We start from the raw sequence: 23,291 nt of genomic DNA on the forward strand, positions 1-23,291 counted from the left end.
ACACTGGTGGATCCCTGGCCAGCTCTGCCTGCTCTGCCTTTGTCCCTGTGTGCCCTGGCAGCCCCACGGCTCCACCTGAGGTGCAGACCGGGCTGTGAGGCTGGAGCTGCCGTATGTTCCCCATAAAACCCTTCCTGGCCCCTTCCCTGCCGCTGCCACACGTGCTCAGGATCCCACATGCCTCACAAGCCGCTCACCAACTGCAGCCTGGCAGATGGAGGAGCCAGCCACGGGCTTGCAGCAGGAGAGGCAGGACTCTGTCTGTTCTTGGGTTGTTCACGGCAGCAGAGGAAGGGGGAGGAGAGCTGGCACCTGCAAACTGCCCCTCTGCAGAAGGGACAAGACCTTGCCATCCCCACTCCCCATCCTGGAGCTCAGCTGTGAGCCCTTCCTCGGCTGCACAGAGTGTTTTCACCTGGTGCACTTGTTTAAAGGCAGTTGGAAATGGTGTGAGTGTCCTGGTAGATGGAGACCATCGTTCCTCCCAGGCAGGTGGTGCTGGTTTGTTCTGGTGGCAGATGGCCAGTCAGCATTAAGAGCAAAGGCAGAAAATCAGTCCTCAGAGGGAGCAGAGATTTATTGCGGTAGGAAATTAAAAACGGATGCGTCAGCTTTTGGAGTAACTCCTGTTCTGCCTTTATCTCTTTGGGGGGGATGAGGGCTGTGTTCTGCCCTGCTCCGTGGCAGGGAGGTCTGAAGGTGCTTAGGAAGCTGAGGGCACATCCCTTGGTGGTGGGTGAATCATGATGGACAGCGACTGCACCAAGCTGATGTCTCTCTCACCTTGGGTGGCAGAGTGTGACCAGATCAGTGCCAGCTCTGAGCACAGCAGATGAGTGTCCCAGCCTCAGGAGTGGGATATCTTCATGCCACATCAGTCAAGATGCTGTGAAGAGCCAGGTGCTCCCACAGGGGTAGGTTTGTGGTGGGCTCCTGCTCCTGCTGGGCACAGAGAGGTTTCTCCTGATGAGTCCTTTCACTTTGTGCTGAGCTGTTTTCCCATGACTGTGCCTCGGTGGCATTGTGCCATGGTGGTGACTGAGGATGCAAGGGGATGCAGAGCAGGCTCTTGGGCTGAGGGTGGGCAGCAGGCAGGTAAGGACACAGGCAGGGTGGGGACAGGGACATAAAAAGCCATTGGCTCCCTGCAGGGGGCTGGGGTCAGTGCTGGTCCCTGCCCACCAAGGTGGTGGCAGCGTGGCCCCAGGGTGAGGCTGGGTTTGGTGCTGCTGATGGCCCCAGAGCTGCTGAGCTCCAGGGATTGTTTCATATCCTCACTCCCTGCTGCGAGAGCGAGCCCGTGAGCTTTGCAGCCCAGCGCAGCTCTATGCCCAGAAATCAAAAGAAGAAACATGAAAAAATCAGGCTCCAAGGAAGTGATAGCTCCTGGGGTGCAGCCAATTACCAGTTAGGGAGAGAGCTACCTTACCCACTGCTGCTGCTGGTTTCTCTGACCTCTCACTGGTCCAGGGTGAGCACACGTTAATCCCCAAGCCCGGCATGGGAGAGCTGCTGCAGGAAGGATGCTCAGAGCCACAGCCTGGAGAAGGCATGTTGTACCTGCTGCTGAGCATAGTACTGCTTCTCCAGGAGTGGATAAGTCCTGCTTAGGAGGACGGTCGTCCTCTTTTATTTAATTTCCTGGTAATGCTTCTGCAGCGTCCAAGTCTTATCAGGAGAGGAGCAGCTTAAGAGGCCGGTAAAGGAGTTTTTATTGTCAGTATCCATCTCTTTATTCCCCTCTTCCCTTTGACGCTGGATGGCAGGCTGGTTGTGGCTGAAGTGAGGTGTGCTTTCTTTTCCTTTTGTCTGTTAAAGCTGCAAAGGTTTCCCGGCTAACCGGTCCTGATGGTAATTTCGGCTGCGGGAGCGCCGCTGTCCCTGGTGCTGGGGCTCACCGGCTGTGGCTCAGCCTCGGGTACCGTGGGGGGCACTGAGGGTGGCACCGACGCCCCGAGTGCACACAGAAGGACACATCTGTGGACACAACTGGGCAGCTCTGCTCTGGGACTTGCCACCCACTTTGCTGTGACTTGGTGAGCAAAGCCCTGCCTCTGTTTCCCCGGAGCCATCGCACTGAGCTCAGCCCCATCTCCGGGCATCCCAGCGCTCCGAGCCGTGCCGCTCATCCTCATCTTCATCTGCGGCGGGGGCTGCAGTGCTGTGGGCAGCACGGGTGGGATGAAAGGAGTGTCCCCCGGGAGCCAGCAGCTCGGTGACCGCTGTCTTGTGGCAGCCAGCTCTGGCATCCTCCCTGGCCGTGCCAGGCGGGTGGAGACGCAGTGCTGCATTCAGCCTTTTCAGCCGCACACAATGGCCTTGGATAACGTTTGTTTGAGAAAATTGGTTGGATCGCGTGATTCTTTTTGTTGTGGTTGTTACTGTTGTTCTTTTAAATGCTCATGGGAGTAGCAGAGCAGCTAATGAGGCGGCGCAGAGACAGTGGCTGGGGAGATGCTCTCGGCGGCGCTTCCCTGCAGCTGCACCCTCCCGGCGCGGGGCTGGGCTGGCTCCGCTCCTGCCGGGAGCGCGGATGGGTGCGGCCCTTCCCGTGCTGCCCAGAGCCTGCTGCTCCTCACCAGTTCCCTGCCCCAGGCCTCGCTGTTTTCTTCTCCAGCCATGTGCCGCTGCGGGTGGGAGGGGAAGCCAGGAGCAGCCGCCCAGCTGGGCGCTGGGTCACCTGGCTGTGGTGACATCCCATTGTCACAGAGCGCAGCTCGCCCATGGCCAGCGCTGGATCCCTGACCCTGGGCAGACTCACCTGCGCTCAGAGCTCTCCTGGCTCCCGTGGCAGACATGGCATCCTCCCATGGAGGGTTTTGGGTGGTTACCTGGGGATCAGGCTCAGCACAGGGCTGTCTTTGCTGACCGTGATGTTCTTAAGGCCCAGGCTCTGTGTGCTGGTGTGGAGCTGCCAGGAGCTCCTGTCCCCTCCAGCCCCATGTGCTGTCCCTCTTGGCTCTGCAGCAGGTGCCAAACACAGTGCTGGGAGGATGTGGGGGTGTCAGAAATGCAGACAGATAGCATTCGATGGATGATGCATCAAATCCTAAACCGATAAGAGATGGAACAATTGGTGTGCTGTCAAAAGGCCGGGAAGGATCTCTTTTAAATAGACTAAATAGTCTGGACAGGAACAAGCAACGAGCAGCACAGAAACAACAGCACGTTCACCACTTTGTTTTTCTGGCTGGGCTGTGCGTGTTGCCATCTGTGCTGTGCTCTGTGGCCATCCCCTGGTGCTGGGATCGCTCCCCCATGGCAGGCTCACAGCCTGGAGCCATGGCTGGCATTGCTCCAGGATGCCAAGGCCGGCTTTGACACGACCTTGCCCTGGGCTGGATCTTCCCATCTTCTGGTTGTCTCCACTCCAAGGAGTCCCTGGGCTGGTGATGGAGATTTGGTTGTAGTAGCACAGCTGAGCCTGCCTTAATCCCAGTTTTTAGACTGGCTAAACTTGTTTTCACTTATCTCTGATATTGTTGAGCTGTGTTACACAGCGTGAATAAGCCAGTCCTGGGGTTTGCTCTTATTAAAGCTCTGCAGAATGGCAGAGAGAACTCTCAGTGCCAGGGCTGCTGTCTGCCCTGACCGTCAGGGAATGGCCAGAGCCACACCAGCAGCAGTTTACCCCACAGAGATGTCCCATCTCATGAGTGCAGGGATGGGACAGTGAGGTGCTGGGAGAGATGTAGTGATTTACCTCGAGTGGCCCCTCCATCGGTGTCCCGTGCCCGAGCTGGCGGTGCAGTGGCAGGGACAGGCACGGAGCAGCAGGGCTGTGCGGGGAGGACGGGGCTGTGGCCGGCCCAGGAAGGGGCTGGGAGCGCTGCCGGTGGGTTGGGGCTGTCCCGGTGGGCTGGGTGCGGCGGGCAGGGCTGCGCGGAGGGGCGCTGACAGCCGGTCCCTGTGCCTGCAGCGCAGCCATGTGATGCCGGAGGAGCGCGGTGGCGATGATATGGAATGTGGGCAGCTGCCTCCGGCCACGCTCCGACAGGTGACGGTCCAGCGCCACCCCCTCTACGGATTCGGCTTTGTGGCTGGCAGCGAGAGGCCCGTGGTGGTGCGCTCGGTGGCGGCAGGTAGGGTGTGGGGCTGCTCCTGGACACGGCTGCAGCGTGCCAGGAAACACGGCCGTGCTCCCCTCCCTGGGCTCCTGTCCTCTCCTGTCCCCTCTGCCGCGCCTGCAGGGCGTCCTCCGCAGCCACACACGTGGGCAAATGCTTTGGGGATGCTTGGGACCCTCGTGCTTCCCCTCCACCCCGCAGCTCCGGGATGCCTGGGTTGGCCCTGACCCTCTCTCCTGGCAGGCGGCCCCTCTGAGGATAAACTCCTGCCAGGAGACCAGATCTTGGCCATCAACGATGAGGATGTGAGTGAAGCCCCCAGAGAGAGATTCATCGAGCTTGTCAGGTGAGGACAACGCCCCTGGGGAGGGGCTCACGCCAGGCTGCTGTGCCCGTACCGAAGCCTCGCAGTGCCAGTGCACAGCCACGTCACCAGTGGTCCCTGCTGGGGTGGGGAATTCCCAGCCTGAGCAGGGGGACAGCCTTGGAGCAAGTGCCATAGCCGTTCCCAGCTGGCCAAGAAGTGGGAAAGAATCCACAGCCACGTTGTCAAGCACCCCAAGGAGCCCACAAAGGTCCCAGCCACCAGTGGGCTGGGAAGGGTGGGATGTGCTCTCAGTGGCCATTTGCACATGTTGAGGTCCATCACCATAAGGTCCCATCCATCTTCATTTCTCCTTTCTGTCACAGGAAGGCCAAGGACTTCATCATCCTCACGGTCCTGCACACCCACCAGGTGAGACTGGCAGGGCCGTGGCCAGCTCCAGGGGAGCCAGGACAGGGCTCAGGAGCCCTTTGGGAGACCAAGGCAGGGTCCCTGGAGACCCTGGGAGACCTGAGACCACTCAGGCAGCTCAGCTGATTTGTTGGAGCCACGTCCCAGCACCCCGAGGCTCTTCCAAGCCGTGGGCTCTGAGAGCTGCCACGGCCCCCTGGGGTCAGTGGGCGTGCAGCCAGCTCCGTGTCCTTGTCACCAGGACGGAGGGAGGGAAAATATCCCCAAACCGTAGGGTTTGCTGAGGACATCCCGTGCGTCCGATGGAGTAACCCACCGCGCCAGAGGTGGCAGGGAGGGGTCGCTGCTGGCCCGGGAGTCCCTGGGGACCTGGAAGGGCCGGGATGGGAGGGCTGGAGATGCCGCGGGCACCAGCAGCGATGGGGCACTGGGGCACACCGAGCTGTCACGCCAGAGGCACCGTCTGTGCTTCACCGAGTCTGTGATGTTGGGAAAGCAGAGAGGTGTGAGAGCTCCCCTGTGCTCCCCTCCTCTCTGGGAGGGAGATGCCCCCCCAGCGCTGCTCTGTCAGGAGCGGGGGCGTGTGCCACACTCCAAAAAAGCTTTTTTCCTCCCGGCCCGGGATGGCTGCCAGCTGGTGCTGGCACCATCATACACACAGCTCTGGCACGACTGTCTCTGTGCTGGAGTGTGTGCAGGCACTGCCACCAGAACATCCTGCAGGGATGCCCGGGGTGCTGTCACCTCCCTGGGGCTGCAAACCCCCATCCAAGGGGTTCATCTCTCCCATCCAGCTGGTGCCAGTGCCTCCAGGCAAGTCCTGGCTGACATCTGCTGCAGCTCAGCTTGCACAAGGGGTGCCAGGCACTGGGTGCAGCCTCCCTGCCACACTGATGCTGCTGGTGGGATTTCAGGGGCTGCTGCTCATCGTTCTGGCCCTGTCTGCAGCGCTGGGTAACCACAACCAAGGGGATTTGCTTCCCACCCTCCCTGTTTCATGGTTTGCTGCCCACTCCCCATCATCACGCTGGCTCCAGAGGGGTTTCCTCTGTGTGTCTCTCTTTCCCCACACCATGGCTCCCAGGGCAGGCAGGTGATTTACCCAGTGCTCTCTTTCCAGTCTCCCAAATCTGCTTTCATCAGTGCAGCCAAGAAGGCGAAGCTAAGGTCCAACCCGGCCAAAGTCCGATTCTCTGAGCAGGTGACAGTCGGCGAGACAGACCCAGTAAGTCCTGCCAAGTCCTGCCCTGCCTTCCTCTGTGGTTCACCCCCTGAGGTGTCCCCAGGGCCACAGGGTGTGGGGTGCTTGGGGGCCGCAGTGTGACGGTGTTTGTAGGGGTCTTAGGACAAGGGAAGAGACGAGAAAGTTGACTCCATGTTCAGAAGGCTTGGTTTATTATCTTATGATATATATTATGTTAAAAACTATACTGAAAGAATAGAAGGAAGGATTTCATCAGAAGGCTGGCTAAGAATAGAAAAGGAATGAATAACAAAGGTTCAGACTCACCGAAACAATCCGAGACAGCTGGACTGGGATTGGCCATTAATTAGAAACAACCACATGAGACCAATCCCAGACCCACCTGCTGCATCCCACAGCAGCAAACAATCATTGCTTACATTTTGTTCCTGAGGCCTCTCAGCTTCTTAGGAGGAAAAATCCTAAGGAAAGGATTTTCATAAAACACGTCAGTGACACCACAGGGCTCCTCTTCCCTGCTTTGGTGAGAGCAGCTCTCCAGGTGAGAGCAGCTGTCTGGCCTGGGGAGCCCCACAGGACAGATGCCCTTGGGCACAGTCAGTGTTGGGTCACTGCTGGGGGGACTTTCTGTGGTCACCCCTGTGCTGCTGAAGGAGCCCCAAAAACTGGCTCAGAAACCCGGTCTCGGCTGAGTCCCCCTGAGCACCCAGGGGAGGCACCCAGGCAACGCCAGTGCCTGCTCTAAGGAAGATCTGTGGCTTCCAGCCTCATCCCAAAGCTTTGCAGTGCCTCTGTGAGGGGCAGGGTGACCAGGGCACTGCTGAATGGCTGTGGAAGCTGAAGAGTTCCAGCCCAGTGCTTTTATCTCTGAATTGCAGAAAGGTTTTATTAACAACCAAACAAAACTGGAAAAGAACCCCTGTAAAGTGCTTCTAGCACGTTCTATTTTTAAGCAAAATCAATTAGGTAATTATCTGATTGAAAAGCTTCTCACCAAATAAAATCAGCCTTCTCCCAACTTCCTGCAGAGGGGATGTGCAGGGCTGAGGGGGGATAGGCTTGGGGTGAGGGTCAGGAAAGGGGGATCAGCTCTGAGCCAGCCCAGCCGTGCCTCCTGCCTGGGACAGCAGCTGGGGAGCGGGACAGGCTGCCAGGCAGGGGCACTGGGCTGTGCTGGACAGAGCCAGGTGCTCCGTTCCCACTGCAGCTGCTGGAGCTGAGGAGGTGAAGCTGTCAGGCAGCTCTGAATGGCCTCAGCTCTGTGCTTCTTGATGGCTCAACAGAATGCTGGCTTTTCAGGGGAAATGTGCCTCTTAGCACAAAGCCCAGAGCAGCAGAGGATGCCACGAGCAGCGCTCCATCACTGACACTCTCTCTCTGCCCGCCCTCCCTGTGTCTCTCCGTGCCCCCCACCCTCCTCGCTTCCCCCTTTGCTGGCCCCACATGCCAGGACATGTTGAAGAAAGAAGCTCTCCTCCTCATTCCCAACGTGCTGAAGGTTTTCCTGGAGAACGGGCAGATCAAATCCTTCACGTTCGATGGCCGAACCACTGTGAAGGTGAGCCCCTCCTCTCCCCCAGGGCTCCGTGCCCCTCCTCTCCTCCCACCTGCCCCATCCATTTCTGCTTCCCGAGCACGATCAGCAGCGCTGGGCTGGCTGCGAGCCGCTCTGGCATGATGGATGGCCCGTCTGCCTCCCCAGGCAGCACGCTCTGCAGCTGGCAGGGATGGGGCTTTGCTGGCTCTGCCTCTCCTGACTTCTCTCCCTGCTGTGAGCCTGCCCTCCAGCCAGGCTGGATCTCCTGCGAGTGCCCCTGCCAGGGGCAGCTCCCTCAGCACACCCGGGGTCAGCCCAGGGGCTCTGGCTGCTGGTCACCTCCTGCTGCAGGGTCACCGGTGCCACCCTGTGCACCCTCTCAGCCTCATCCTGGCACTGCCCCGGGTGCCAGGGGCTCTCACTGAGCTCAGAGTGGGCTCCCAGTGAGGTCCCAGCTCCCCCTTGGGAAGCAGCCAGTGCCTGGCATCCAAGCCTGTCCGTGGTGTTTGCAGGACGTGATGGTGACGTTGCAGGACCGCCTGTCACTGAGACACATCGAGCACTTTGCCCTGGTCCTGGAGTATTCCAGCCCGGAGCAGAGCCACCGCTTCCTGCTGCTCCAGGACAAGCAGCCACTGGCCCACGTAAGCTGCTGGGGTGGGAGGGTGTTGGGATGGCCCAGGTGAGGGGCTGGGCACAGAGAGCCTCCCCTTCCCCCACTGTGGGCTTGGCTGGTGTAGGGGCACAGTTTGGGGTCACAGGGATGGGGCTGTGTGTGGCACACAGTTTGGGGTCACTGGGATGGGGCTGTGTTCCAGGCACACAGTTTGGGGTCCCTGGGATGGGGCTGGCCCAGCCTCATCCCCCGTGGGCACAGCTGTGAGCAGCAGGTGAGCAGCACTGACAGCAATGAGCCATGGAGTGCCCAGGGGTGCTGAGCAGCCACCCAAGGGAGCAGAGGGCACACGGGTGCAGGGCATCGACATGAGGGGTGTAAGGGTTGGGCTAAAGAACAGGAAGGGCAGATGCTTGCAGCCTTTTGAGTGACCTGATGTTTCTCTGTCTGGGTTGAAGCCTTCTGAAATTTTATGCCCTGTGTATCGTGGCCATTTCAAATGTGACATGTGCTGCAACAGGCTGGGAATTGTGCTGTGGGGTGGCACAGCCTCTCCTTGCCTCTGGCATGGTCCTGCAGGCTCAGGGGTGAAAAGGGTGGCCAAACAGGGAGACAGTCAGGTTTTATCCACCCCACACTGACAGCGCCATGGAGCTGCTCTGTGCTCCAGCCCGGGCAGCTGCAGACAGCACTCATGAGCATCCTTGGCTAGGAGAGCCAATAAGCTGGTGCTGCACAGAACTAGGGATAAAATGGGGATCATAGAGCAAACGTTAGCCTGAGTGGCATAAACCCTACAGCACCAGGCAAAGCTGTCCACCGAGGAAGGCTGGGATGGTGTTGGGGTGAAAGGTGGTGCATGGAGGAGAGAAATCAAATAGAACACCACAAGAGAGGAGAGGGCATCTCGTGCCCTGCAGCCTGTGGTTTCTGGGCTCACTGCTCCCCTCTGCTCCTGTCACAGGTTGTGCAAAGAACACACTACCACGGCATGAGATGCCTCTTCCGTGTGAGCTTCTTCCCCAAGGACCCGGTGGAGCTGCTGCGCCGGGACCCGGCAGCTTTCGAGTACCTGTACATCCAGGTAGGGACTGGGAGCTGCTGCTGCTCGTGGCCCACACGTCTGCCAAGGCTGGGCCCTTGGTGGCCCCCCTCAGGTGGCAGTGGCTGTCCCTGTGGCTGTCTGAGGACACCTCTTCTCCCTCCCACAGAGCCGCAACGATGTGATCAGAGAGCGCTTCGGCACCGACCCCAAGCCGGAGATGCTGCTGGGGCTGGCCGCCCTCCACATCTACATCACTGTCTCAGCCACCCGCCCCAGCCAGAAGGTCTCCCTCAAGAATGTGGAGTGAGTCCTCCTGCCTGTCCCCAGGCTTCCACATGGCCCTTCTTTGTTGTCCCTTCCCTGTGTCCCAGTGTCACAGCGATGTTTTGGGGTGCGGAGCATGAGATGCTCTGAGCTGGGCAGTGGCTCGGGGGCTTGGCAGCAGTGACAGCCACCCCTGGTCCCAGCACAGGGCTGTGTAAGACCCCTCACACTGACACGCAGCAGCCAGGGCTGGGGACAGTTGCTGGGAGCCCAGGATCCTTTCCATGGGAACCCAGGCTGGTTTTCCACCTGCATCCAAGGCAAGGAGAAGGCTATGGCCCTGTAACCTCAGCCTGTCACCAGCGTCTGGCTCAGCCCTCCTGTGGCTCCTGGGGGACCTAAACCCATACCCAGCCCATCTGTGCAGGCTGGCCTTGCCCAGGGAGGCACAGGGAGGAAGGAGGGAGGGGTCACCCCAAAAGGACCCCAAAAGAGGTTTGGGGTCCCCCTCCTGCATCCCTAAGTTTACACGAAGGTGAGTGGGAGCCGGGGTGTGCTGCAGAGCGTGGCACTGCTGTTCCCCAGCCTGAAGCTGGTAGCTGTGTCACCAGCCCGGGGTCCCATCCCCTTGGGGACCCAACCTGGGGGCTGCTGCTGCTCCAGCTGTGGTGCCAAGGAAGTGCTGGTGTGGCTCCAGCTCCCTCTGACAGCAAGAGGATGCTCTGAGACAGTTCTCTGTCCCTCTCTGCTCGCTGACAGTGCCTCCAACCTGGCAGCTCATGCAGGTTTCCCTCCCCACAGGAAGGAGTGGGGCCTGGAGCCCTTCCTGCCCCCCTCGCTCCTGCAGCTCATCAAAGAGAAGAGCCTCCGCAAATCCCTCTCGCAGCAGCTCAAAGCCCACCAGCACCAGCCGGGCGGCACCAAGGTGAGCCCAGCCCACAGAGCCCCTGGTCAGGGCTGGGGGGTGGCAGCCTGCCCTCCAGCCCAGCCTGGTGTCCCCAGCTCCTCTGGAACTCGTTAAATCCCCTGGGATGGGAGATAAATCCCAGACAGCCAGGCAGACTCTCTCTCCTGAACCTGCTCTCAGGAGCTGATGTGGATTGCAGGGAGTGCGGCGAGGATCAGGGCTGAGATCAGCTGGGGTTTGGCTTAAGTGGCACACATCAGCTCATTGTTATCTCTGCTTCTGGGCTTGGAAAGCTCTGGAGGCAGCAGCTGAGCCATTGCCTCGGTCCCTGAAGCCTTCACAGCTCCCCAGGGAGGGAGGGAGGGTTGTGCATCTCAGGGGGGTTATACATCAAGCACTGGGGCTCCTTCCTGGCTGTGCCCCTGCTCTGAGTTTACCTCCCAACAGCTGCCCAGGATGGCAGGGGAGTGGAGACCCCCCTCACCCACATCTCAGACTCACTGCCCTGCCCAGAGCTGCCTGACAGCTGGCTGTGCCCCCTTAGCTGAGAGCCCCCAGGTCTGCCCCAGCCTCCTGCCTCTCTCTTGCTGTGCTCACAGTGATCAGCTGCATGGTGTTTCCTCAGGTCTCCACAGCCCAGGCAAAGCTGCAGTACCTGAGGATCCTGAACGAGCTGCCCACCTTCGCCGGGGTTCTCTTCAACACAGTGGGACTGGTACGGTAACCCAGGCTGGGCTGGGAGGTGCCTGCCCCTGACTCTGCTGGGGGCAGCCAGGGGACACCTGGCTCCCACAGAAATCACTCCCCTCAGTCTCTTGCTCTGCTCTGCTGAGCTCCAAGCCCACCCAGAAAGCCTTGGAGGCTCTGCTGTCAGCAGGTTGGGGTTTGGGGTCTGCAGGAGCTGCTCTGTTCCTGCCAGCCTGTGGGGCAGAGAGGTGACCTGCTCAGTGAAGTTGGAGGAGTTTCAGGCACGTGTTTGTAGCTCAGCCGTGCTCTGGCACATCCTGCCATCCCTCCTGGAGGAGGGCAGCTCCTGGCAAAGGCCACTGTGCTCCCTGCTTGCCCACAGTTGGGCTTGCTGTCCTGTCACAGGTGCTGCAGCCTGGCCATTGCCACAGTGACCCTTCATCTCCACTGCTCACCCAAACCACCCCAGCAGGAGGAAAGTCACCAGGACAAACAGCACCCACAAGGCTCCCCACTGCCTGGCTCACCCCTCATCCCTCCCACTCCACCTCCCACCCAGAGGTCCCCATGCAGGTGTCACCTCTCTGCCATCCCTCCCTTTACCCCCACCTGTGGTTTCAGTGCTTCCCTGGCTTCCCGTGCTTTGCCTGCTGGGTTCCATCTCTGTCAGCCTTTGGTCTGCTCTGTCCCTGCCCTCACAGCTCAGAGGGCTGCCTGCAGGAAATCAGTGCAGGCACACCCTCCTGGTGTCTGCTTGGTGCCAGGGCAGAGCACTCAGAGCCTGCCCCTGACACTGCCTGAGTAGACAGCATTTTTTTTTTATCCCTGACACCAAAGCAATGCCTCTGAGCCAGCCTGTGAGCTGAACTGTGTTGAAGTGGTAAAAAGTATTCCTTTATTATCCTCTGCAATGATCTGCCCAGCTCCTCTTCCCCTCCACCCCTGGTTTGAAGCACCCTTTTAGACCAGAGCAAGAAACATCCCTATTTCCAGTCAAGGCTTTGGTCTTTCTTCTTTTCTGAAATCCATTCACTCCCTCCTTTGCTTCCTTCTCTCGGAGGCAATGTCAGATCACGCAGATTTGTAACACACTTACTTCAGTGTAGTGACACCAGTGAGCCTGAATATTTCATGTGGACAGAGTTCACAGCTCAGTTCAGAGCTTTTACTTTTAAATAGCCCTGGCACCCTGCACGCCCTGCCAAGGGGCTCAGGGAGGCAGGCTGGTGGCACCAGCCTCACCTACTGCTCTGCCAAAGCCATCCTGGAGCTGACCATGCTTGGCCCCATGGAGAGAGCCAGGTGCAGGCTGTGCCATGCTGGTGTGTCTGTTCACCCTGCCTGTCTCTCTCTGTCTCTCTCCACCTGCCTGTGCCAGCAGGATGAGAAGCAGCCAGCCACCACCCTGCTGGTGGGACCCCGGCACGGCATCAGCCACGTCATCGACCTGAAGACCAACCTCACCACAGTGCTGTCAGAGTTCAGCAAGGTCAGCAAGATCCAGCTGTTCAGGGAGAACCAGGGCGTGGCCCGGGTGGAGACCAGCATCCTGGATGCCAAGGTAGGCATGGGTGCCGTGGGGAGGAGGCTGGGGCTTTGGGGCCAGCCTTTCAGGGGATTCACATCACAGCTGTGTGCTGAAAACCTGCTTGGGGATTCCTAGAGACTCCAAAACCCCTTCACACCAGGGTCTGCAGCATCTCCCCTGCTGCTCTGACTCCCTGTGCCACGCAGGAATGGCTGCTGAGGGCCACAGGGCAGGCATGGTGACATTCTGGCCATGACCCAGGGTCACAGGGAAGCATGGTGACATTCTGGCCATGACCCAAACACCTCCCTAATGGTTCAAGCAGGGTCCTGGGGACAGATGGGGGTGACACAGGCCAGGCAGGTAGCAGGACCCTTTGGAGGCAGGACAGCACCTCAGCTGTGCTCAGGGCTGGAGAGGAGCTGTACCTGGCCATAGCTGGGCTGACTGCAGCTCCTGCAGGGGACTGGGAGCTTTCATGCATTAGTAGCACGTGTGGAACTTGTCAAACCAGGCAGGATTGTTGAAGGAAGTGGAAATGATGGGAAGGAGGTGTCAGGCTCAGTGTGAGCACAGATGGCTGTGTGTCCCTGGCCCAGGAGCCAGCCCCTGGGTACCCTGCCAGCTGCCCCTGATATCCCCCCTCCAGCCCCCGGAGCACTCCTTGGCACACCCTGCTGAGCCCTGTGTGCTGTCATCCCCCATCTCCTGCTGTCCTTGTGTACTGCAGTGCTGGCTCTGATGGTCAGTCCCTGTGGTCAGCCCCTGTCACCCCTCCTCACCCCTCAAGGCTCCCAAACACTCCAAGAAAAGTGTCAGCAGCACAGCAAGATCTTTATTTCCTTCTTTGGTGCCCGGTGCAGCAGCCACAAGATCCTGAGGAGATCTTCCCTTGTCCTTTGCTCAGGTTTTCAACAAGCTGGGACATGGCCCTGACAGACTCAAAGGCACATCATCGCTGTGTGTGTCCCCAGGGCATCCTGGGTGTCACTGCCTCGGCTGAGATCTCACAGATAAATGCCAAATCTTCTCCTCTCCTCCCACTTTGAATTCAACAGGACAGAGTTAGGATTGAGTTTGGAGTTAATCAGTCAGGAGCAGTACTTGACAGAGAGTCTGGCACAGTGGGGCCAGGGCTCTGTGGGACAGGGAAGTGCTGCTGCACAAACCCTCTGAGCTTTTGGCTCTGGGTCAGCTTTCCTCCCCCTGCATTCATCCCTTTTTTCCCCCAAGACTGATGAAGCTGAGCTGCTTTGCCAGCTGTCTCTGTGTTTCATCTCCTGCAAGGTCTCCAAGCCTCAGCCCTCTCTGCAGCCCTCTCTTTGCACTGTTTCAGTGGTAGTCTCACAGCTGTAATCATGGTGGATTTGTTTAGGATTCTCCTGCTGCCTCCTGTCCTGGTGGATTTTAGCACTTTCTCCTACCCAGCTCATTAATTCCTCCAAGTCTGTTTTCCTGCTGCCACTGTGCCTGCTCCAGCAGCTCTGCTCACCTGCACTAACAGCCCAGGAGCCTCTGCCAGAGCCCTGCTAATCCTCATCCCCTCCACAGCCTCATCCACAAAGCCCTTGCTTTGAATTCCTAATCCAGTGGGTATTTGGTCAACTGTAACATTTTTAACATTCCCTCTTCTGCATCCCACCGAGGTCAGTTGTTGTGAGCGTGTTCTGCTGTGCCTGTCCTAACCCTTCAAAGCCCTCACCCTCCCCTGCTCAAAGCCCTCCCTGCCCAGCCCTCCAACTGCCTGGGCTGTGCAGGAATCCACCAATTTTCTCCTTACAGAGCAGGAATAACCAAGGGATATTGGCTGCACCACGAGCAGCCCTGCTGGTTCCTCCTGCTGCCCACGCCCCTTGGGTTTGTGTGTGTAAAATCACCCCAATAATGCATTAATAACGGGCTGCTCATGCCCCTTGGATTTGTGTGTGTAAAATCACCCCAATAATGCATTAATAACGGGCTGCTCATGCCCCTTGGATTTGTGTGTGTAAAATCACCCCAATAATGCATTAATAACGGGCTGCTCATGCCCCTTGGGTTTGTGTGTGTAAAATCACCCCAATAATGCATTAATAACGGGCTGCTCATGCCCCTTGGGTTTGTGTGTCTAAAATCACCCCAATAATGCATTAATAACGGGCTGCTCATGCCCCTTGGGTTTGTGTGTCTAAAATCACCCCAATAATGCATTAATAACGGGCTGCTCATGCCCCTTGGGTTTGTGTGTCTAAAATCACCCCAATAATGCATTAATAATGGGCTGCTCATGCCCCTTGGGTTTGTGTGTCTAAAATCACCCCAATAATGCATTAATAACGGGCTGCTCATGCCCCTTGGGTTTGTGTGTCTAAAATCACCCCAATAATGCATTAATAACGGGCTGCTCATGCCCCTTGGGTTTGTGTGTCTAAAATCACCCCAATAATGTATTAATAACAGGCTGCTCATGCCCCTACTCCTGTGGCTCACTGTGAGTGCTCTGAGCGTGGCTGTCCCCACTGTCACCCAGCTCCATGGCACTGAGCTCTTGGGGTGCTGCTGTGCTCTCCCTGCTGTGGAAGAGAGCACTGTCCCCCCCAGCACAGACTGGCCACAGGAGGGACAGATGCTCTGGAGGCTTGGGTGATGCTGGCATCCATCTGCTCTAAATTAGGTGGCAATTCCCACGCACTTGTCCACGGATCCTGTGGTGCTGCTCCCCACAGCCATTCCCCGCTGCAGAAATCCACTCTGTGCCTCCACCAGCCCTTTCCTGCTGCAGGAGCAGACTTTCCCCTGTGACCCTGCTATCCAGCCCCCCAGAGGCTGGAGAAAAGCCAGCTCACTGGAGTCAGGCAGCTCACACCCTTCCTGCGAGCACCTCCGTGTGCATGATGCCTTTCTCTATCTGCAGGAGAAATTCCAGGCAGCTGCCTCTGGCCACCAAAAGCCCCTCTGCCTGCCTGGAGTGGAGCAAGCACCCCATTTATGGATCTCAGCAGGCTCAACAGCACCGTGCCAGGGCAGGGGCTGCTGTTATCTGTCTTCATTTAGCCCTTATCCGAAGGGCTGGGTTTTAAAGGCAGAATGTTTGCTCCAAAACCAGGCATATGCTAATCCTACGCAGGACAGCGATGGATGAGGCAGGCTAAGAAAAGCAGGCAAAAAGATCATTACCTCCCAGTGCTAATCTGCTCCCTGCAATTATTCTGTTGCACTCAGCGTGTCACTGGCTAAAGCCCTAGGTTGCAAATCAGTCAGTTTCTGCCGTGAGTTGCAAACCATTAGTGGGCTCAAAGTAGTGTCCTGGCTGCTTTGGGGACCTGTCAAATGCATGTCACACTTGGGAGCCTGTCAGAGCTCCAGTGTAGGAGGGGATGTCCCCCTGGGCTATTCACCCTGATGCCTGGCACTGCTGCTGTCAGGGGATGCTGGTGCTGGGGCAGCTCCCAGCCTGAATCTGTAGGAGGTGCTCACTGAGTTACTCTGGAAACACAGATAGTCAATGATGCTTTAGGGTTTTGTGCAGAAAGACCATCTTGAATTTTTAAGTGTAGCTAAAATGGGTTAAAAGAGGGGTCAGGTCATGGAGCAGCCCTCAGCTGTGGGGTCTGAACACCCTGACCAAACCAGCCAGCACAGTCCAGACACCCTTACCTGCTGCTGAGCTGCAACCACAGCCCAGACTCACCTGCCAGGAAGGAGCTGAGGGAGATTTTCAGGTAACAAACAGGCTTGAGGAGATCATAAACCATTTGCATTTATTTTGGGTGGAAAAGAAATACTGTTTGTCTTATGAATTATTCACTAGGTAGTTAATTGGTTTGTTTTGGAGTTTTTCCATCCTGGGCTTCAATTTCTCTTTAGAACAGCCCAGGGATACAAACCCAGGGCTGGGACCTCTGCTTTGCCTTCTTTAGCTTTTTGCCACTGTGGCAAGAGGGGGGCAAATGCTGACAGAACCCCTCAGAGAGGAGCCACACAACCTCGGGGCAGAAGAACAAAAACCTCCGGGCTTCTGCTGCTGGTTCCAAGGATTTTTGTTCCCTGCAAGGTCTGTGAGAGCTGCAGGGAGGACAGGAGCAGGTTTTTCTCAACAGTCACAGAAGGACTGAGCAGTTCTGCTAGGGAATGTTGAGAAAGCTCCCAGCCTGCAGCTGGGGGCAGGACTGCACGTCCCCAGCCGCACTGCAGTGGTGCAGGTGGTCATTTGGCAGGTTCCAGTGGTCATTTGGCAGGTTCCAGTGGTCATTTGGCAGATTCCAGTGGTCATTCTCACCTGACAAAGCCTCCTTTCTGCTGGGGCTGTTGCTTCTCTGTTCTTCCTCATCATCTCTGGGCACTCATCCTGGAGCTCATACATTTGCTGGGGGCAGGGAGTTGGCACAAGGTGTCTCTTTTATGCATTAAGTGCATCTTGCCAGGTTAGGGGACTCTGCATCTCCCAGGGGCTTCCCCTCCTGCTGGGACCAGCATTTGAGAGTGGCCAATGCTTCTGAGCCAGCTCAGAATGGAGCTGCAGGCATGCACCCCCCTTCCTCCCTGGTGCAGCACTGCACATTCCTCCTGTACCTCCCAGGAAGGACAAGGTCAGCATCTCCTGCCTGGCACCTGGGCAAGCCTGGCAGCCTGGATGGGGCACAGGAGCTGGCTGCTCCCCCAGGCTCCCCAGTGCAGGAGGTGTGGGGGAATTGCTCAGCTCCAGGCTCCCCTGGCTGTGCAGCTCCACAGCTCCCACAGGAGCAGAGGGTTTGTTCTTTCTGAAATGGCTTTTCCAATGGAGCATTTCTCCTCTCTGATTTACACAGCTGCACACCGCTGGGCTTTTTGTTATTAACAGGCTTGACATTGGGAAAAAGGCTGCTGGAGCACTCTGAATGTGAATGACAGGAGGTGCTTGGGGGCTCCTGTGGATCTCCTGAGCCCGGCAAGCTCTGCAGAGGAGCAGAGGAGCTGGCCCAGGCTGTGCCCTGTCCCTGTGCTGGGCTCTGGGGCAGGAGCCCGTGGCACTGGCAGCTGGCCAGGCACAATTCAATCAAAGGCATTGGGGTAATTGACTTTGGTCTCCCAGCAGGGCCTGCAGCCAGCCTGGTGCTTAAGCTGAGATCAAGACTTGAGAGAGGAAACCAAAGGAAAAATTAATTCAGAAAGGTCTCTGGCTGCTGCTGCTGCTGCTGCTGTGCCTGGAATCTGGGCACTGCTGTTGGTGTCCCAGGGCGTGCTTCCAGCCTGCCATGGAAAACAGAGCACCATGCACAGCTGGGCTTCAGCCCTCTCCTCTCCTCCTGCAAAGAGCCAAGGAGCCCCTTCCTCTCACAGGTGATGGGTGATGGCCCCTCTGAGCCAGCCCCAAGCCTGGCTGTGCTCCCTGGGCTGATCCCAGCAGGGATGTGCTGTGGTGCTGAGGCCAGTGCCTGATGTGTATTTGCCAAACCCCAGCCTGAAAACAGTGGGGAGCCCCATCAAAGCCCCCAGGGCAGGCCAGGCTGACGTTCCTCCTGCTCCTGCAAGCACTGACTGAAGCCCCTGGGATTTCTCCTACAGGAAGAGCGAGGCTTTGGAGGGACAATGGGCCTGCAGCTCTGATTCCTTACACTGAATTAATCTTTATTTGCATGAAACCGTTCTGAAACACCATCATCATCTCGTGGGAGAGAGGGAGGGATTGAGATTTCCTTTGGCTTGGTACCTGGGTGGGAGGGGCAGACACAGATCCCTGCTTGCAGTGGGATGAAAAGCAGAGGACTGGAATATAAAGCAAGGGAATAGGATGTCAAGCAGAGGAATGGGATGAAAAGCAAAGCACTGGGATGCAAAACTAAAGCACTTCCCAGCTCCAGCAGCACCCAGAGCAGTGCCTGCAGGCACCCAGGAGAGGAGCCAGCCAGAAACACGAGAGGCAGACAACATGTGGAGAGGATGAGTTTCCAAGCCTGCAAAGCCAAATCTGATTTGTTCATTAAAAAAAAAAAAAAAAAGCCCCAAACCCAACCAAAAAATGCAGCCCTCTGAGGAAGGAGAGAGCTGCAGGTCTCACCAAGGCAGTGCACTTACTGATCAACAAGTGGGAAATAGTGGTCCTAGTCACAAGCAGCCTGGTATTGATAGAGCTGAGTTAATAATGCTGCAGGGGAGAGAAGGAAAGGTCAAAGTAGAAGTGAAAAATTGACTGCTTCCTCGTTAGGCTCAGGTGCCTGTATTATTAAATAAAAACTTGGCAGTGCACCTCAAGTAAACCAAGGAACATAAATTATGTAAATTCATCTCCCATCTTTCTGCTGTAGTGCATTAAAGGAAGCAGGGTAGGACCCAAAGTACATGATAAAGGGGGGAGATTGAAAGGAAATGCATATCATCTTAGAGGTTATAGTATGAATAGATTGGGTCATAAATTAATTTCAGTATGAGAACTGTTAAAATCATCTAGCATAACCCTGGTCAGAAAATTTCCTACAGACCTTTGTTTGAGCAAGAAAATACCCTCCAGAAGAACACTGAAATCTTATTTAAAAGCAGGGCATTATAGCAAAATCACATTAATAGGCTTATGCAAAAGTCATTTCTTCTATCCAGTATAAACATTTTTTTTTTTTTACTTCACAGAGAGACACTGGTTGTCAGGCAGGAAACTTTGAATGAAAAGGTGTCCTTTCCTCATGAGGCCTAGAAAATCTAGGAAACCATTATGCATGAAAGATCAAACCATCAGTAATTTCAGGCTGGTGTTACACATTTAGATGTAGGAAGAGCATCCTTGTGAAAATTTGCTTCTTTACATGTTGGCACATTACAGGCCAGAGATGAACCTCCTCTACCTGGGCATCCCACTGGGAATCTGATGTTTGACCAGTTTCTGGAGCAGTAGGATTATCCCACAAAGCTTTCTTCTGTGTAAAACCTTTAAAGTTTGCATCCTGAAGGTGCTGCTGTGCTGACAAAACACAAACAGGCATTTCTGCTTTGCCCTCCCCCTCCAAGGAAGCAGAGCCTTGGGGGCCACTGGGGAGCTGGAGCAGCAAGAATGTGCCCGTGAGAATGAGGAAGAGGATGGGCTGGTGGGCATGAGACAGGCCAGAGGAGCCTGGTGTTATCCAGGGGTTATCCAGGCTGTTAAGTGTCTTGGTTTGGAAAGACAGGTGTCTGCTAAGGGAGGCAGGAGTCTCCTCTGAAATGGAGAAAATGAACCCCCTACCCCTCCGAATTGCTATGAATTTTAAATTAAGGGGCTCTCAGGCAACAAAAAATATGGGAGCAGGAATAACAGTTCTTTATTAGGGAAGAAAATAAAAAGATAAAATAAACAATGCAGTAAACCAAAACAGCACTGACAGAGTCAGAACACGCCCTGGCACCCTGTGGGTCAGGGTGCTGGCAGCAGGGCCATTGGAATTGTGGCTCAGCCCTCCTGCAGTGCCAGGGGTGGTTCTGCTGGAGCAGGGATCCTGGAGAAAGGTGCAGGCTGCCTCTGGAGATCCAGGGGCAGAGGCAGCTGCTGTTCCTCTGGAAATCCAGTGGAGAAGCCGTGCTGGTGTTCCAGAATCTCCAGATTATACCCGGGTAGGAATGCTTGGCTCCTCCCCCTGGGCAGAGCTGTGCTGGTGTTTCAGAATCTCCAGATTATATCCAGGTAGGAATGCTTGGCTCCTCCCTCTGGGCTCACATCTCCCAGTGGGATGCCGTAGCTCTTATCAGCCCTGCAGGGACATTCAATGGCCTGTTATCAGCAGGTGTGTCCCCAGGAGGGAGGAGTGGGTGTGATCACTCAGAGATAAGGAAAACTGCCCACTTGACCAAAGACAACTGCCATACAGATGGTAATAGAATACTCTTGCCTTGCAAGCTGTTCCCCACCAGTGAGCAACATCATCTCCTGACCAGCAGCTGGGAAAGAGGGCTCTGCACCTTGAGGCCATGGTGCAGGAGCAGGGCTCAGGGGAACTGCTCCTGCCCCTTGCTGCATCCCTCCCTGCCTTCCAGCTGCTCACACAAGGCTCTGCCCTTTTGCACCCCTGGGTTTAGAAAACCTAGGGAGAGTCATGCTCTTCCAGGTTGCTGCCTTTTTGTTGGGTTTGGTTGAGATTGAGCAGTGAGCTGAGAAAACTGCAGGGAGACACACAGGGATGTCCCCATAAACCCCAGCCCTGGGGGCAGCAGGGCACTCCTGCCTCTTGCAGGATGTTTCTAAGGGAAAGGAGGTGAATCCCCTTTGCCAGAAGTCAAGGAAACCCAAAGTACAGACTGCAGTTCTTCAGGGTTGTTCTCATTTAGAGCAGGTCCCCACAAAGCTGCCCTGAATTTGCCATCTAAAGCCCTCAGCACCCTGAGCTGGACGTGCCTGGTGCACCTGCTCACAAAGTCAATATTTGCTCAGCTCACCTGTGCCTGGCTGTCTCCACAGGATCTCGTTTGCTTTGCCCACATGGAACAGGGGGCCAAGGGTGCCAATGCCTAAAAATAACACCTCCATTAGCTGCCAGCCCTGGCACCTCCTCTTTGTGGAGTCCTGTCCCAGGGGAACAGGGCTGCTGCAATCATTCTGCCTCTTGACCCCATAAATCACTTCCAGATCTGCTGGCCTCTTTCAGGGGGATGTGGCAGCAGGGTGGACATCCCAAAGGCAGCTGAGCTGTTGCAATCTCAGCAAAACTACTTAATAGAGTGGAAGAGAGAGAGTCAGTGTTGTAATCCCATGTGGGAAAGGCTCAGATCCTGTGCCAGAACTCTGTCAGTGAGCAGCAGAGGAGCCAGCAGGGCCAGGGGAGATGCACAGCCTGACTGCAGCAGCTTTGCTCACCATCAGTGTCTGTGTAAAAGCTCATAACCCATGAGCAGGACACAGACCCGGGTGGGGCTCTAGAACACAAAATAAAACAACACAACACTGGACTCTCCAAGGTAAAAAAGAGGGAAATTTAATTCTGCCTCCAACATTTATAGATTTCCAAAAGCGACAGTGGATTGCAGGGTGACAATGCCACCTCTCCAATGACACTGGACAAACCAACAGCCCATCAAATTTCTCCTCCTCCATAAAGGAATGCAAAACAATGAGTTATTTACAGAAAGTGTGTGAGGAAGTTTGTTACAAGAATGTAAACATCAGAAGGCTCAGAAAATCTTGAGAAAAACAGGAGGACACCCAGGCACTGTGGGCTCCCAGGCCATGGGGAGATGACACATCCACAGCATGGGTGGATGGCTCCAAGCTGCACCTGAAGTGATTTAATCCCCAATAACAACATTTAAATGCTTGACAATTGAAGAGCCCTCACACAGCTTCCCTGTCAGTACATCAGAGTAATCTTTTCTAAGCTATAATGTTTACCAGGTTTAAGATTCCTCCTTTTCAGAGCAGAGTGCCACAGTTAACCCATGCCATTAACAATAATGCCATGCATTTATTGCTGGAAGCCATTCTGGAGGCTGGACTTGCTTGGAGACCTGGTAGGGAGCTCGCAGCACCCTGGTGTTTCATTTGTAGCTGAGAAACTCCAGTCAGGGTTGTTGTATCTCAGTCCTGTCACTCTTCAGGAGGATGGACCCAGAGGCTGTGTCCTGCCAGCAGGAGCCTACAGTCCCATCTCTGGATGGGTGGGAGCATCCTGAGGCAGAGGCAGCTGAGCAAAGATGGAAATGGGTCCTGGAGATGCTGGTCACCAGCTGGGGCACTGGGGCTGCCCTGGGGCTGCAGGGTGAGCACTGACAGGGGGGCAGTGAAGGTTCACAACCCTGTGCCACTCTGCCCCACCAGGTGGGGTTCACACCTGGTGGAAACTGTCCCCTGGTTTTCCTTTAGGAAGGGGACTCTCAGCCCACCTTGGCCTCTTGGTTTAATCTCCCAGCAGTGGGTGTTCATCAGGCAGTGCCTCGCTCCCACTGGGATTTGCTCCCTCCCTTGCTGCTGACACTCCAAAGCCTGCAGAGCAGGGAAAATGCACAAATATGTCCTTATTCAACAGATGGCTTGAAAAATCCAGGAGGGCTTAGCCCTGTGTAGAAGCCACTTGTTTTAAGGATGCTTCATACACAGAACACATGGTTTCCTTTCATCACTTATGTCAAGACTGGAGCTGGGCTAAGAGGTGTCACCCCCCACCACTGCATGCCTGCCTCCTCTGAGCTATGTTGAGAATCTCTTCACTCCTCTCCCTGTCTCTGGTTTGGTACTTCCCCTTTGATCTGTGTCATCTCAGGTTTATTTTCCAAGATTCAGAGAGAGCCTTGTCAAGCAGGCAGGGGCAGAGCCTCTCAGCAGAGCACGTTCACTTGTCAGGCTGCTCCTCTTCCACATCAAGTTATTTCTTCCCCTTTATCTTCCTGCACAGCAGCCAAAGAGGGAACTTCTTCACCCTGGCCCTGGGAGAAATGTGCCAGGGGCTGGCATGGCTTGGGGATCACATGTGGATGGCTTCACACCCAAGTTTGTTGCACTTTCTGGTCCAGAGCATGACACTGGCCTAAGGTGGGCCCTGCTGTGCCAGAATTGGCTTGGTGGCTTACAGCAGCAAATATTAAGCAGAGCTCAAAACTGGCCAGTGGGTACCAGGAACCTCTTGTGGTTATAAAACAAGAAAACCAAAATAGCTTTAATGCTTTTCCCTGTGTAGGCTTAAGTGTTTTGTAAAACAGCCTTGGTGTTCCCTGACTGTGGTAAATGAGTTCTGAGTCCTGAGGGCTCTCAGTGTGCAAGAGGCTGAGCATGGCAGGACAGGCAGCCTGAG

At 56.1% G+C, this 23,291-nt stretch overlaps 1 protein-coding gene across 1 annotated transcript in view; it reads left to right on the forward strand.

The window, feature by feature from the left end:
• Positions 1 to 465: 465 nt before the first annotated feature.
• The window catches only part of FRMPD3 (FERM and PDZ domain containing 3), a gene marked incomplete at both ends in the record, with an annotated part of 32,629 nt that continues 9,803 nt past the window's right edge, over positions 466 to 23,291 (forward strand). The window contains 12 exons of the mRNA XM_084213184.1: positions 466 to 584; positions 3,925 to 4,082; positions 4,311 to 4,413; positions 4,758 to 4,803; positions 5,924 to 6,028; positions 7,458 to 7,565; positions 8,057 to 8,188; positions 9,125 to 9,244; positions 9,372 to 9,508; positions 10,271 to 10,394; positions 11,002 to 11,091; positions 12,442 to 12,624. Of these exons, the coding sequence (XP_084069310.1) occupies positions 466 to 584; positions 3,925 to 4,082; positions 4,311 to 4,413; positions 4,758 to 4,803; positions 5,924 to 6,028; positions 7,458 to 7,565; positions 8,057 to 8,188; positions 9,125 to 9,244; positions 9,372 to 9,508; positions 10,271 to 10,394; positions 11,002 to 11,091; positions 12,442 to 12,624 (1,425 nt within the window). The remainder of the gene's footprint in view (positions 585 to 3,924; positions 4,083 to 4,310; positions 4,414 to 4,757; positions 4,804 to 5,923; positions 6,029 to 7,457; positions 7,566 to 8,056; positions 8,189 to 9,124; positions 9,245 to 9,371; positions 9,509 to 10,270; positions 10,395 to 11,001; positions 11,092 to 12,441; positions 12,625 to 23,291) is intronic.

The sequence above is a fragment of the Fringilla coelebs genome (genome assembly GCF_963513975.1).
Source record: "Fringilla coelebs genome assembly, chromosome: 11".
NCBI classification, from domain to species: Eukaryota; Metazoa; Chordata; class Aves; order Passeriformes; family Fringillidae; genus Fringilla; species Fringilla coelebs.